Genomic DNA, 15377 nt, shown 5'->3' on the forward strand with positions numbered 1-15377 from the left:
AGTATGGTAGCGATAACTAGTTCAGCTGTAAAATGAAACTCTATTCCATACATAGTGTCTATATCTATACTTATATATTTCTATAAAATAGATAAGTTGTGCTAGATTCGAACAATCTCACCGTATATATTACACAATTGAATGATCCACAATCAAAATTGTTGACCCATCTCCTCCCGTCTCATTTGTTTGAAACTTCTAACCAATTTAGAAACTTGCAATTAATAGACGCTATCAGCATTAAAAAAATATTAACACACCATTATTTCCTTCTATTGTATTATCAGCTTTTTATTTTTTAATTATTTTTTTTTATTTTTTGTTTTTATCATAATATTATTGATTTTATGTATGTAAGAATACATACGTGGTTGCTTGTCTGGCAATTCATTGTTTTGACACGGTGTAATCTGGAGTATAATCACCCAAGATTTGCAAGGAGATTGGAGGCTAGAACAATCCCTAAACGCTACTATCTCGCAATTCTTAAAAACTTCAGGGGGCCACGTGTAAATTTTGCTAATCCCATTCCCCACGGAGAAGGCTGGGAGGCGCCGACGGTCCGCCCGCAGGCATCTCGTCTCCGGTCGCCGTGACTACCCCGGCTCAGGTGGCCGCACCGCACCAGCGCCAGAGATTTTTGACCGTTGGAGCTCCTGCTCAACGGCCCAGATTTCGCTCTGTGTTTCACATCTCGTGGCTCGGGCGCAGAGCCGGTCAGTCGAGCCAGTGACCGGTGGGACCCGAGCTCGTCGACCCCACATGTCACTGGAGGAGTGCGCGCGCGGCAACGCTCGCACTCCACGGCGGGCCCACCAGACGACCGTTGGATCTGGTGGCCGTTCGGGACACGCGACGGTCTCCCATTCGCTGCTGCACGCCTCCCGGCCCCCACTTCAAAGTGTTGGTAGGAGGAGCAGCTGCAGCGACACGTGGGGCATGCTACCTGCTGTGGGTCCCGCTTGTCTGTGGGACACGTGGCCGGACTAGCCCCCGGGCCCCCCGCAAGTTGCGGGTACGTTGAGCTGATTCGGTGAAAAGGTTATGCGCGCATGTTAAATGGATTTTTTTTTTCCTTTGACGAGGAATATTGAGAAATGCAAGTCGCATGACCGTGTGGTTTATATCAGCCGTTTATTTATATCACATGATATTTATTTATTTTATGATTTATTTATTTATCTCTTAAATAAGTGCTAGTGGAAATTTTGCATTTAGGAATATTATACGATTTGATCATCTAGAAAAATTCCAATAAATATCGTCAGCATTTTGTGATTGTTGACAAAAGTTTTGTGGGGGACTTTCACATGCTTCACTTTTCAGCTTCATACAAATATGAGATCTACGTCATGTTAAAATTCCTCTCTTCATCCAAAAAAAAGAATGTTTAAATTCCTCTGAGCTGCACAATGCAACAACTATTACATTTCTACCAGTTGTACCTCCAGTTTAGTTACATAATTATTTGTTCTCGTCGAGTCTTAGGCTTCGTTTACTGATGTCTGGAAAATTAAGACAGGTAAAAATCTTGTGTTGCAAATGGGGTGCTAGAGAAATTACTCACATCTTTGTGAATTGTATCTTCAATATTCGTTTCATCGATCATAAAAAAGTTTTCTTAAATCTCTGAAATTACTATAAATGAGTTTTGTTTTAAATGTGTGCAGGGCATTGCCATGTAATTTCTAGTTCATATTAGGAGCAAATTTGGTTGCGGTTCAAATGGATATAGCGGTGGCAGGGTTGGTTGCATGTCATTTATGGAGTCAGACGGTGTGGATTGGTATGTTATGCGAAAAATATGATTTATCATGATTATTGGGGTAATGCTAGCTTGCATTACCTCAAACCTGGGTACATACCGCCAAAAGGTTTGGTTTTGATGTTGGGTGAAGAACAATTGCAGCAGTTGATGAAAGATCATGAGGGTCGGAAGAAAGTGTGTAATCTGTAAATTGTGAAGCAGCCCAAGTTGATCAAATCAAGTGCTAGAGGAGATATCAGCCCTAGTAGCTATGACAATGCAAACTCAAGTGACAGTGATGACAATGTGGAGGATGAAACATATAAGTATAATTCACCTGAAGCAAATGATGAGGAAGAAGAGGTTGGGGACAAAAATACTGGCAAGGGCAAGAAGGAAAAGCACACCGAGAGAACTATTCCAGAATTTGAGATTGAGCATATGTATGTCTGGGAAGGTCAAGAAGGGGATGATAACTTATATGTGATCAATACTACTGACGATGGCAAACAAAAGTATAGGGAAACGGAGGAGCCCCTAGAAAGGTTGATGAGGATGATGAAGAGGGATGCTACAATGTCTACTGCGACCAACCCTACAAGTGTTTATCTCTCAAATGCACCTAATGAAGATGCTCACAGTCCTTTGCATTCTAATGAGGATGAGACTATCTATGTGCATATGTCTCTTGAAGTTGATTATGTGAGGTTTGATGAGTCAACAATGAGGAACCCAATTCTGAATGTTGGAACAATTTTTACTGATGTGAAGCAGTTTAGAGAGGCACTAAAGAACTTGATAATATGTGAGAGAAGATATGTTAGGGCCCAAGAATGACCCTGTGCTTCAGCCAAGTGCAATACTACAGACTACCCATGGTACATTTATGCCTGTAGACTTCCAGATGGGTGTTCCTTCAAGATCAAGAAGTATGTGAAAGACCACATTTGTGGTAAAAGTCATACAGTGAAATAGATGCATGCTAAATGGATTGGAAATGAGTATGAGCATTTATTTAGAAGTGACAAAGATTGGCATCTCAAGTCCCTCAAGGACACTGTCATCAGAGACACACAGGTGGGGATCTCACTTACCAAAGCTTATAAAGCAAAGAGATATGCAGTGCAGAAGGTTAGTGGTGACTACCATGAGTAGTATTCTAGGATACAAGATTATGCTCACACATTGTTGCAAGTTAATCCTGGAAGTTTCATTGTGGTAAAATGTTTTGTGGATCCAACAAGAATGATAAATGCCCGATTTGAGGGGATGTATGTATCCTTTGATGCTCAAGTAAAAAGTTTCCTCGCTAGTTGCAGACCCTTCATTGGGTTAGATGGGACCCATGTGAAGCTGCCGAATGGAGGACAAATTTTGACTGCACAGGGACGAGATGCAAACAACAATCTCTTTCCTATTGCTTTTGCTTTGGTAGAGGCTGAAAATGGCTATGCATGGACATGGTTTTTGGAGTTGTTGATGCAGTCAATTGGCCATGAAGAGCATTATGGTGGATGTACTATTATGAGTGATATGTAGAAGGTACTAACAATAGCCTCACTTTCATGTGTTTTATGTAGGGACTTAAAGATATATGTTGTACTGATAAAAATATTGTGTTTCATGTAGGGCCTAAAAGATGGTGTCAAGGTTGTCTTCCCACATGCAGATCATAGGTACTGTCTGAGGCACTTGTATTCCAACTTCTCAGCTGTTGGGTTCAAGGGTCCTCTACTGAAGCAATTGATGGATAAAGCAGCCCACGCATACAAGGAGTATGACTTTCAGCAAGCCATGGATGAGATAAAGAAGGGAATGATAAAGCCTAGAAATGATTGTGTGAGGGGATGATCATGCATGTGCCTGACAAGACACAATGGGTGAAGAAAAATTTCCCAGATGTGGATCTACCATTATACCATGCCCCATCTTGAAGACCAAGGAAGAAGAGAGTTAGAGCTCAAGGTGGACCTCATGTGGAGGCGAGGGCTTCAAAGAAAGCATCAATTAGATGTTCCAATTGCAAGAGTTATGGTCACAACATCAATGGATGTGGCCTGCCAATTAGGCCTGATTGGGTGCCTAGGAAGAGAGCCAAGTTCACAGGGTTAGTAACCATCATTTTACTTATGTCATTTCATATGAAAACTTTGCTACTAACCTATACTATAACTTGTGCAATTTTAGACTTCCATGGGTTTACCACCTGCTTCAAGCTTGTCTCAACTTGATAGATCTCAGCCAAGGCAACCATTGCGTGGAGGATCAAGCTCTCAGAGAAGAAAAGCAACTTCTCAACGTTCAAGCTCTTAGCCAACTACAACAAGGAACCAAGTTGACATTCCCATGCCTGAGAGCACCAGCTCCTAACCGTCTCCATTTGAGGGCCCAGTCTTCATGAATAATGACCAAGGGATTGGTTTGTACTATGACATTGAAGGAGGTCCCAGAATTAGGCCACAGAAGCTGTTCCCAATCAGGAAGAGGGCTTGTTAAGAATTTGTCACCTTACTTGTAAAACACATACCTCAGAATGTTTTATCTATTTTGTTCATGAACCTTGTTTAGTTGAAACTACGCATTTTTGCAGTTAGTGATGATATGAACTATGTCTGACATTAGTGATTTGTTTATGTAAAATAATGTAAGGATATTGAGACTTTGGTGGTTGCCAAGCTCATTACAAATTTATCATTAAGTGTTGCATTGACATGGTAGCAAGCGAAATGCATTGCTTTGGTAGTAAAGCTTCTCATCTATGAAACTACAATCTCGGTATTTTATAGCTCACTGTTGGACTGACACTGCAATCTCTGAGTCAAATAATATATCTATAGAAACATTAGTGATTTGTTTATGGTCAAATAATGTAATAGTCACATAGGGCATGTCAACATTTTTTCCTGATCAACCTATGAGTCAGCAAATTTATCTCTGCTCAACCAGCTCAACACAGTTCACTCCCCATCTAAAACTGATCACAAAAAGATTGTTCTTATATTTAGAACATTTGCCCATATATTCAAAAAAAAGATGATATGAACCATGACTCACACTTGTCCATAAATTCACAAAAATATTGAAATGTTGAATCTGGTCAGTCATTGCAACATATAAACATTTCATAACATTTCAAATCTTGGAAGCCTTCAAGTACTCATATATATGAATCTAATTCTCTATTACAACAGGTTTACAACCATCCTAGCTACTCCAATGCACAAAGCCTGACGCAAACATGATTTTTGGTACACCTACATAGGAAACATATTACTACATATACATTGATGCGATCAAGACCAAGAAACCCATGTCGCACACAACACCAAACACTCTCCCAGCTATGCTCTTCTTCTTCACATACTTGACACGCTTACCTGTGACCCCACTGCTTGTTGTTTTCTAGGCAACAGCATATCCTCCAGCCGCCGCTGCTTGTTCTTCCACCCAATGTGAAGTGACAAATTGTTACAGGCTACTGAAATTTCTCCTAAACATTTGTGGCTTGGAGAAATCTATTTGACTATTCCTCACATTTGAATATAGTCCCTAAGTGTTCAAATCAAACGTAAAATTTACTCCAAAAAATTGGTGTAAAGTCAACTAAGTAAATAAGTAAAATTCATGTGAAAATAGCTGTTAAAGAAAAAACTAGCTAGCTTTTTGGTCATGCCAGTTTTAGTCAAACATCCAAGTGTCAATGATAACCAAAAAATAACTACGACTTCTTTGAAGCAAACCTTGTTGAGCACCACACACAAAGTAGGGTCCTTTTGCTTGCTATCCTCCATTGTGACTAGAAAGTCTGTCACCACACGGACAATGCCATTCACCATCTCCAACTCAGCAGAGTTCACATGCCATCCGCTCTGCACCCAATGCATGTAGAACACTAACCCTATAAAGAAGGCGTAGAAGAGCGTGAAGACACCCACGACGAATGCGGAGACGAATGCGCCGGTGGAGAGGATGGCCACGAGCCCCGCCCTGGGCATCCCGACAGTGCCCCCGAGCGCGGTGGCGGAGGCAAACACGTCGGGTGTGCCGTTGTTGAGAGCGAGGACAGTGATGTCGGCCATGGAAGGAGAGAGGCGAAGGCTGGCAGCTGTAAGGATCGATGACATTCTAAGAGAGGGGTGAATTAGAACACTTAGAATATATTCTGCTCCAAAAACTATACAAGATAAATCTATATCAATTTCTATCTAAATGTGCTGTAAGTTTATCTAATGTGTCTACTCTACTAATCAAAAGAGCTTGTAACCTATCTAGGAAGGTAAATTGCAAGTATATAAATACGAAAACTTAAATAAGGTAGAGAGAGCAAACTCAGCGCAAGCATTTTTATCCTGTTGTATTGATGGTATGAATGCCACCCCTAGTCCATATTGAAGCTCCACTAAGGATATGCTTCCGATCGCCAAAACTCTTTCGGTCACAGTTCTTAAGCCACCAAGTCACAAAGACAAGGACTTAACCCGGATGAGCCAACAAGCCACGAAGGCAAGGTCTCACCACTAGCCTCTCTCCCGGTCACTTATCGCCGTTTTCACTTTGGAGCGTGAGCCACCAAGGCAAGGGTCTCCACGTCCCCGTACAAGCATCTTGTCGTCGCTCCAAACCAAGTCAGAGGGTCAACAAGCTTAAGCAACTTTGGCTCAAGGTGACGGTGAGTCACCAAGACTCCAAGGCGTTGACGTACCACTCGGTACAAGCTAGGATCACTCCTTGATCCACTCTCTAGCTAGCAATCACCTAGCAACACTCTCTTTAGGCCTATAAGCATTAATCACTCACTAACCATGTGCTTAATTGCCTTGGATGATCATATTAAGCACTTTAGTGGCTTGGATGTCTTCTCAAATATCTCTATGTTTCTCTGGACTTAAAACACCTTCAAATGACCAAGTGGTTGGGTATATATAGTCTCAAACACGCCAACTAACAGTTTTCCCAATGACTCAGAAAAACTGTTAACACTGGATGATTCAGTGACAAATAGTACTAGCACCGGATCATCTGGTGAGTACAACCTCATAAACTAGCTGTTGGAACTCTACTCAAAGCCTCTGTGAACACTGAACTATCCGGCGTAACCTTCAAACCATCAAAGAACTATCTGGCGAGTTATCTTGGGCCAACCGAGCCACTTCATTCTTCTTTGCACAAAATACTTCGATGTGATCCTTCGGTGATCACCGGACCATCCGGTGAGTTGATCTTCGTGCTTCAATACCTGAATCATTCTCTATAAGAAATGCTCCGATGCAATACTCCGGTGAGTATAACTAGTACACTAGATCATCCGGTGAGTTCATCTTCCTTTGCCTTCTTCTAGAAAAGCTCCGGTGTGTACTGCTTCCTTGAGCACCGGATCATCCTGTGAGGCTATCCTCACCCTCTGTCAGAAATGCTCCGGCGTGTTCACCTGTTCATCACTGGACCTTCCAATGAATGTAACTTCCTTGAACTCTATTGACAGAAATACTCCGGTGTACAATTAGGCCTAACATCGGACTATTCGGTGAGGCTAACAGCCTCTAGACATAATGCTCTGGTGAGTGCAAACTCCTCTACACCAGACCATTCGGTGAGGCAAATCTTCCCGAGACTTTTCCAATTTAATCAAACTTTGTCCCGACTATGGTGACTTCTTCATATATTGCATTCATGAGACCTACTAATATATATTTTTGACAAACATGTTAGTCACAATGACTATATTGTCATTAATCACTAAAATCACAATCATAGCCTAATAGTACTATTTTCGCTACAGTGATGAGGCGGGAGATGATGGGGTTGAAGTGGGCCCCCGCTGCGGCGGTGAGGAGGCAAAACTGGAGGAGGAGGAGGAGTGCGAGGAGCGGGAGGGAGAGTCGGGAGCCGCCACGGAGGAGGCAAGAGTGGATGGCAACGTAGTCGAGGAGGCCTGGCGGGCTGGTGAGTGTGGAGGAGGCATTGCAGGTCTCCTTCGCAGGTCTCACAAGGAAAGCCAAATAGGGGAGCCGAGCCATCAAAAGGAGAGCCAACGAGCCGAGCCGATCAAAAGCCAAGCCGAGGGAGTCCACACGGCGTGATCACCTCATGGCGCCCACGTGTCACGGTCAAAGAGACAAGTGGCTCTAAGTGAGTATTTGAAAAAACTTAAAACTTGCGGGTGGTAGACTGAAACAAAAGTTCTTGTAAGTGGGTATATGAAACCCTGTAAGTGGGGTTTTACAATTTTCCCTTAATCATGTTGATTATTTGTCGACCCCTCTTCGCTCGATCGATGCATGCATGCGCGCGCGCGGCTCTTGATCGCTAGCCATATGTGTGCCAAGTGTGGCCACCTGCCATTGGCCGGAGCTCTTTATCAAAAGATGTAGGAACAAGATTGACGACTAGAGGGGATTGAATATGCACCTCAACAAATTTCTTACTAAATCAATGGTCTTCTCCTATTTGGATCATCCAACACACCTCAAAACTCAAGTGAAAGCAAAATAGAGAGAAGTTTTAACAAGAGAACATCGAGACAACATGACTCTACAGATGGTATATGAACCATAGGTTCTATTTAAGATCAATTCATATGTCTTAGCACTCAAAAGATCACAACTTGCAAAAAAACAAGAAAATATGAACACCGAGCAACGAAACTCTCCAAGTTGATTGTCTAGAGGTAAGAAAATTCAAGACCCCATCACATAAGCGTGTGTATGTGAATTTTATACCTCTAAAAATAATAAGAATGACCTCACAATTTGCTGAAATTTTAGCCCAAAAATTAAAACGAAAATCAAATACGGAAACCCGAAAACTTGCAAACTTACAAGGGAGCCAATAGAGGAAAACTAGAAGGAGGTGAGCACAATAACATGAAGAAAAATAAACTTCATTGTAGTAAATGTCAGCCCTATTTTAGACAGATTACAAAGATTTTTTCTTGCAAAGCTCTCACATAATACATAAGCTAAGCACCTCTCTTTCTTTTCTCTAAAATCCTAATACAAGACTCTCATATGGATGGTACAAGGCTAGTTCATCTTCTCCCCTGGCCCTACCTCTCTATTTATAAGTATAGAAAACTTGACCCTGAAGTTTTTTAGCTTTTTCTCAAAATACCTTTCTCTTAATACACTCTACGTACCACTGAGGGTATTTTGGTTTATTTTCTTTTTGATTCATTGGATGACCGCGGTGTCTTCATGACTTAGCTTCGCCTCGACGTAAGTTTCGTGATGGTACCACATACTCTTCCAGTCCTCCCACGGTTTTGAGGCCAAATCGTGAAACCCTAGCATATTTCTCAAAGCGTGGCTCCCCACTTGCTTACACCTTAAACAAGCGCTCTGATGTCGACGCGTACTCCATCTTGTGATCCTGACTACCGGCAATTCTCTCCTGCTCCCAATCCCTCGGTACGCCTTGTCACTTACACCGACATCCCCTTCACTTGACTTTGTCAACACGCTGATTTTATCTGCTTTTTATGCTTTGCTTGACCTCCACGTGTTCAATTAGGATCACCCTTGACTCTGTCCGACCTCCTTGATCGTCCGGCACCAAGCACTCCGCTTGACCCTGATCATCTCATTATCGACCGTCAAGTTACATCCATCACCTGCACACTATAAGACAAGCAAACACATATCTTCAACTCTAATTCCAATTAATCTATAATCAATATGTTCAAACAAAATTCCAAATCAATAAAAATCATATCAAAACTTATGCAAAACCGAAGATCATCAAACCAAATAAATACTAATATCAATCACTTATCACAAGTAAATCAAATCACATGTCAACTTAATTTCTTACGAGAGTATGCAGATCGAGATAATGCATGGTGCCGTGGTGTAGTTACAAAAAGGAAGCATGCATTGTGTGCGTGAAAAATGTTACTCGTGATCGCGACGCTCTAAGAGGATCTCAGCTCATGCTTCTCCAACCTACCTATTTGTCATGTCAATAATGTTATTGTGAAGTATTTTCTTGTGAAGCCTAGATCTTATGCCGAGTAACCTCATTAAAATATTCATAGGTACTAATATTTCTTCATTAATGAAAGAGATATCTGTTGTTAAGCTATGACATAAGCATATATTACATTATTCATTGAATTGATGCTTATCCATATAGGTTTCAAAACTAATGCTTTGGTATATGCCTAGGTTCTTTGCTTACTCGAGTTGTGCACATTTGACTCATCAACACTGTACTACAAGAGTATAAAACGAGAAACAAGCAAAATTGCAATGATAAGTGGTGTGTCCTGTCTATACTCTATAGTACTCAATTTGTGCACAGGGGCAAGGTTAATAATATCAGTAAAGTTAGGTAACCATAGGGGCGGCACCCAAGAGTGACCGGAGATGTGAATCCCATGCATGGTTTCCTTTTTTGCTTTTGGATAAAACCATGAGTCGCAGATCATTGGGGCCGGGTGTACGATACGTACCAAAACGAGGTCAGATGATCAGATAGCTAGAGAGGAGAGGGCATCAACTTCTTTATACTTTAGTCTCTATCAGACTACTTCATTTGTTTCTTTACTCTTTTAATTTGTTTCTTTCACGCCTCTTTTCTTTTCTTTTTTTTCTTTTAGGTGAGGCAATCTCTTTCGGCTGTTACTATCACACTTTCTTTTACAAAGGGAAAAGTGAGGGGAAACCAAATATTGTTTTCATGCATGCATTGCGTTTTAATTTATTTGAGTATCATGCATTTGCTAGGATGGATCATAGTGTGGCAAATGGAGAAACCAATGGGGACATGGAAGAGAATTGGCCTTGTTAGTTGGGTGATAGGGATAGCACAGGGAATTAATTGTATTAGTCCATGTTTGCTAACTATTAAACTTGTTTTCATGTATACGATAGATCTACTAGACTTGCTTCTGCTCAATTTTATTAATTCCTTTTTGAAGAGACATTAGCAGCATTTCGTGTAGTCTTCAAAGGGAAACCAAGTGAGCAAATATTGATGAGCAGTCGTTGAGGTCCTATTCAATTTTGCTTGCCCTGCAAGATGACAGGAACTGCTCGGTTGCCAGCCTATCCGAAAATGACAATTGTTTATAATAAAAAAATCCATTCTTTTTTTATTTTAATTATTTATTGCAAAGCAGGTAACAATTCTTTGGCATATTAGTACCTTATGAAATCAGGTCAAACATATAGGTATGTATGCCATGGCCAACATTTTGGATGCAACTAACGTTTCTCTCTTGTTAAGGTTTTGAGGAACACGTGGAGATTAAATTTCAAACTAAATCTACCACATTATTTTCAATAAAGAACATTGAAATGCAAGGCAGCTACTGAATATAAGCATGGGTTTCAAGCTTGTCTCTCTGCAAATTAGCATTACCTACTGCAGGTTAAAACATCCACTTCATGTCACAATCCAGTAAGCAAACTGGTTTTTAGACAACATCACCAGAACTCCCTTTAATATTGATTTTTTTGGGCCTAACTTATGCGAAAGAAATATCATTTGTGAGCCCCACCATGACTAAAATAGTCGAATTTCAGTCATTTCTACTACTTGATGTCTACTTCACTAGCTCGTCAATACATAACAAAAAACATCCAAACAAGATATAAATTACTCTCAACAAAAAGGCTTTAATAAACCGTGATTTGCTGCAAGAAATAGACTTGTCATTAGAAATAATGGAGTGGCATGCCCTACTCACAGTTAGTCCTTAGACTTGCAACTCTAATTTCTGCTTAAAAAACTGTAATTGTACTTGTATTCCTGTTGTCAAAGAGTTGGAAGATGAGATGAATATTCTTCTAGGAGGTCCCATTTTTTGGAGTTAGGAGCATGGTGTTTGGCCAATTTGTGTGGAAAAAGGTAGGTTCGTTAGAGAAGCCACACTACATTACAAAAGAGATTCAACCAAGGAGGCAAAGAATTGGGACAGTAGTTCACTAGGAGCCAAAAATACAGCTGGAGAAAAAAAAAAGCTACATGAATCCAAATCATTTTGTCTGTGGTGTACCATTTTTTATGTAGATATAGGTGTAAGCATTAAATATACAAAGAGGTGATGTTTTAAACATTTCGGTATTGCTCTTTTCTTTCTAAAAAAATATGAATCTATAGCAAAGTAGTTAATATTAGGTGGGGCAAATTTGTATTAACCTAAAAAGGTATTTGCAATTCAATTTGCACGAGCCTATTAGGTGGGAAAGAGCTACCACTCTCATATAAGAAAATTTTTAGAAATAGAAATGCACAATGTCTTTGAAGCATCAATTTTGACAACTTTGCAAAATTTAAAGGTCTTTTATGAAAAGACAAGATTATAATAGGAATTTTTTTTAGTACAAACGCACATATGTACACCCTACCATCTAAACCCGTGCGTACTCTGAGTTCTTCTAAAACTTGAACCCAGGGTGGATGGGGTGTTTGCCACCAATGCCCCACCACGGACTCGAACCCAAGACTGTCATGTTATGCTCGGGAGCCTTAGCCACCCGGGCAACGAGCCGTTCGCAGATTATAATAGGAATTGAAGTGGGTTCACCTCACCAATACAAGCAACAAATCTGCAGTACTGGCTATTTTCAGGGACGACCACATGTTCTGGAATAGCAGAAAGAACAAGGAACCGGGAACAACAACACAAGCCAATATGCAAACCACACTGTTCTGTCTAAAAAGCTTTTGTAGTTCAACATCCACACTTCAATTTTATAGGACCAAGATAAGTGACTAAAAGGAGGCGAATAGATGCCTTATAAATTTCTTGTGGAATAGACGGTCTACTCTGTATTCACCCAACGCATCTCAAGAAGAAATCACTACAAAGAGCGACGTAGCAGAAATTCAAGCTCAACCCGAAAGTTCCAATTCAAAAACCAAATTTGAAAATACAACAAAAGGTGGGTCTCATGGTTGGAATCGAACCTTAGGTTTCACAGCAAACCAATCCATGACTCAATCTCACACAAAAATTGGATCTTTAGGAGAAACAAAAAAAAAACTTAAGAAGATGATCATCAGGTGAAGAAAACCTCCAAGTTGATGAATTAGAGGCAAATGAATTCAATATCTAATTGTGTACTTTTGTATGTGAATTTTATGCCTCTAGTAACTAGAAGATTAACTCCAACAAGGTGTAAAAATTCAGCTCAAGCATGAAAACACAAATCGCAACTGAGATCGAGAACTTGCACAAGAAAAAAACAAGAGAAACAATAGAGAAAAATTAGAAGGAGGAGAATTCAAGCATATGAAAAAACATAAATTTCATTATCCAAAGAGGTCAACCCTATTTTAAGCAAATTAAAAAGATTTTTCTCTCTAAACTCATACATATTACATAGGCTAAGCACTTATCTTTCCTCTCCTCTACAACCATAGCACTAGGCTCTCAAATGGGTGGCACAATAGGGTTCAAGTGGCTTGTTCAAACTCTCACAGAACCCTACTCTAATATTTATAGGCCTAGAAAACTTGACCTAAGTTTCTTAACTTGTTATCAAAATACTCCTCTCTTGTAGTGCACTCCTACCTACCACCAGATGTATTTTGGTCAATTTCTTGCTCCGTTCATCAAACTGCCGCGACGTCTTCATGACTTAGCTTCGCCTCGACGCAAGCTTCCTGATGGTGCCACATACTTCTCCAATCCTCCTATGATTTTGAGACACAACTGTGAAACCTTCAGCATAAGTGTGACTTGCCATTTGCTTACACCTTAAGCAAGCGTTTTTATGTTGACACATGTACTCTGACTTGCGATCCTGATCGCCGATAAGTCTCTCTCACTCTCGATCCCTCGGGCTACCTTGTCACTTGCACCGGTATCTCGTTTGCTTGACTTTATCAATATGTCATCTTTATCATCCGTTTCATGCTTTACTTGACCTCCACATGTACTCCGTCTAACCTCTTTAATCGTTCAGCACCAAGCAACCACTTAGCCCCGATCACCCGTCGTCGACCGTCAAATTGTATCCGTCACCTGCACACTATAAAACAAACAAATATATTTCTCCAACTCTAACTCTAATGCTTAAACCAAGCTCAAGCAATCCGAAACTTAACCAACTAAATCGATAAACTTGATAATCACTTATCACATACCTACCAAAGTATATTTTAACTTGCTTTTTCAAACTTTAATTTGCTTGTTGCAGCCAACTGCAGAATATTTGGAAAATGCCCACACACTGAAGGAAGCATATACAGACTGCAGGATGTGACCTGGCAGGGCCAAAATGTTGACCAATTGGAGATTTTTCAGCATGCAACTAGCTAGAATTCAATCAAGCGTGGAAACATTGGGGATCCAATTTGTTTGAAACAGAAGCCATCTTTATTTTATTATTGCCTCCGTGCACGTGTGCAGGTTTTGTGGGTCAAAGAACTGTAGCAAAATTATTGCTTGGTTTTGGTACAAGACTAGTGGTGCCCCACGCCATCATAATATCATGTCGCACTTCGCCACTTGAAGTAAATATTATTTGTTGCCAAATTTTGATGCATGTTTGGCAAAAAAAAAAAAAAACACTTGCTACATAGTTATACAAACAAGCATCGCATTATATTTATCGGATGTCGCTCGGCTTATGACTCGTTGTATTCAGAATAAATTTAAAGAAAAACCGAATTTTATGTTATAGTGGTATATAGTGGTAGATAGTGGTAGCCATATTTTCTTCGATTGTGGCACGTGATCCCAGATTTTATGTTCACAATGTTTTACAAAACCAAGATTCAACTATGTGCCACCTGATTAAACATATCATTAGGTGGGATCGACATGTCAATCTGGGGCGCCAATGGCTAGGGTCCGTAAAGCGTGAGCTTATGCGTCACAATACAAGAAAATTGCGGTTTTTATGCAACTATGACTATGAAATGCAATGTTTCTAAAATTTACTCTGACAATAAATAAAAGAAAACATTATACATTAGGGAACTATGGCCCGTCATGATATTTCGGTGATCCGGGACGAGATTAAAAATAGATTCTATTATTAAATATAAATTATCCAGATCTAATTTTTTTCAGTGTACTTTTGGACCGATATACACAGTATATATATAAGGCCTCTGGATTTTTTTTACCCAGGGCGGCCGCCCCGCTCGCCCCCCCCCCCCCCTATGGTGAGGGTGAGACTGGTTAAGCCTGGATTTTTATTTTGGGGTTGCCTTGTTAATGAGCCAGTGCGTGCCGAATAAGCAGGCAGCTATATGCCAACTCACCAACTCTTTGGTAGGTGAACGATGGAGCATATTTATGGGCCAAATTGTTCAGGTAGGGGTTTATAAATTATAAATAAGCATACCCCATCACCAATTATAAAGCTCCATATATAAAAGTTGTCACACTTGATGTACGGCTCTACCTAAATAAACAAAAGTACTTTCTACAGGGACATAGTAAAAGTCCATTTTTGAGAAACGCAAATAGAAGTACTCAAAACCTTTTGTGCCTTCATAATTCTTGTGATGAACAATTGTTGAAGCACCACAAAGGCAGAAACAGCAAACATCTACACTGCAAATGTCTACCCCAACTGGTAAGTGATAACTTTTCCTCATAGAACCAAAAAATTGTGAAGGAATAACTGGTAGAAAAGAGACGGCTGAACTAATTCGAAGAGCCTTGAATTTC

At 40.3% G+C, this 15377-nt stretch overlaps 1 protein-coding gene across 1 annotated transcript; it reads right to left on the minus strand.

Annotated features, from left to right (window-relative positions):
* Positions 1-3908: 3908 nt before the first annotated feature.
* Positions 3909-7764, minus strand: LOC133923209 (uncharacterized). Its single transcript, XM_062368633.1, has 4 exons — positions 7532-7764; positions 5488-5854; positions 5125-5187; positions 3909-4064 (listed from the first exon to the last, which is right to left on the minus strand). The coding sequence occupies exons 1-4, from the start codon at positions 7762-7764 to the stop codon at positions 3909-3911; spliced, it is 819 nt and encodes a 272-aa protein (XP_062224617.1).
* Between the last annotated feature and the right edge of the window lie 7613 nt (positions 7765-15377).

Source organism: Phragmites australis, chromosome 6, assembly GCF_958298935.1.
Source record: "Phragmites australis chromosome 6, lpPhrAust1.1, whole genome shotgun sequence".
Lineage (NCBI taxonomy): Eukaryota > Viridiplantae > Streptophyta > Magnoliopsida > Poales > Poaceae > Phragmites > Phragmites australis.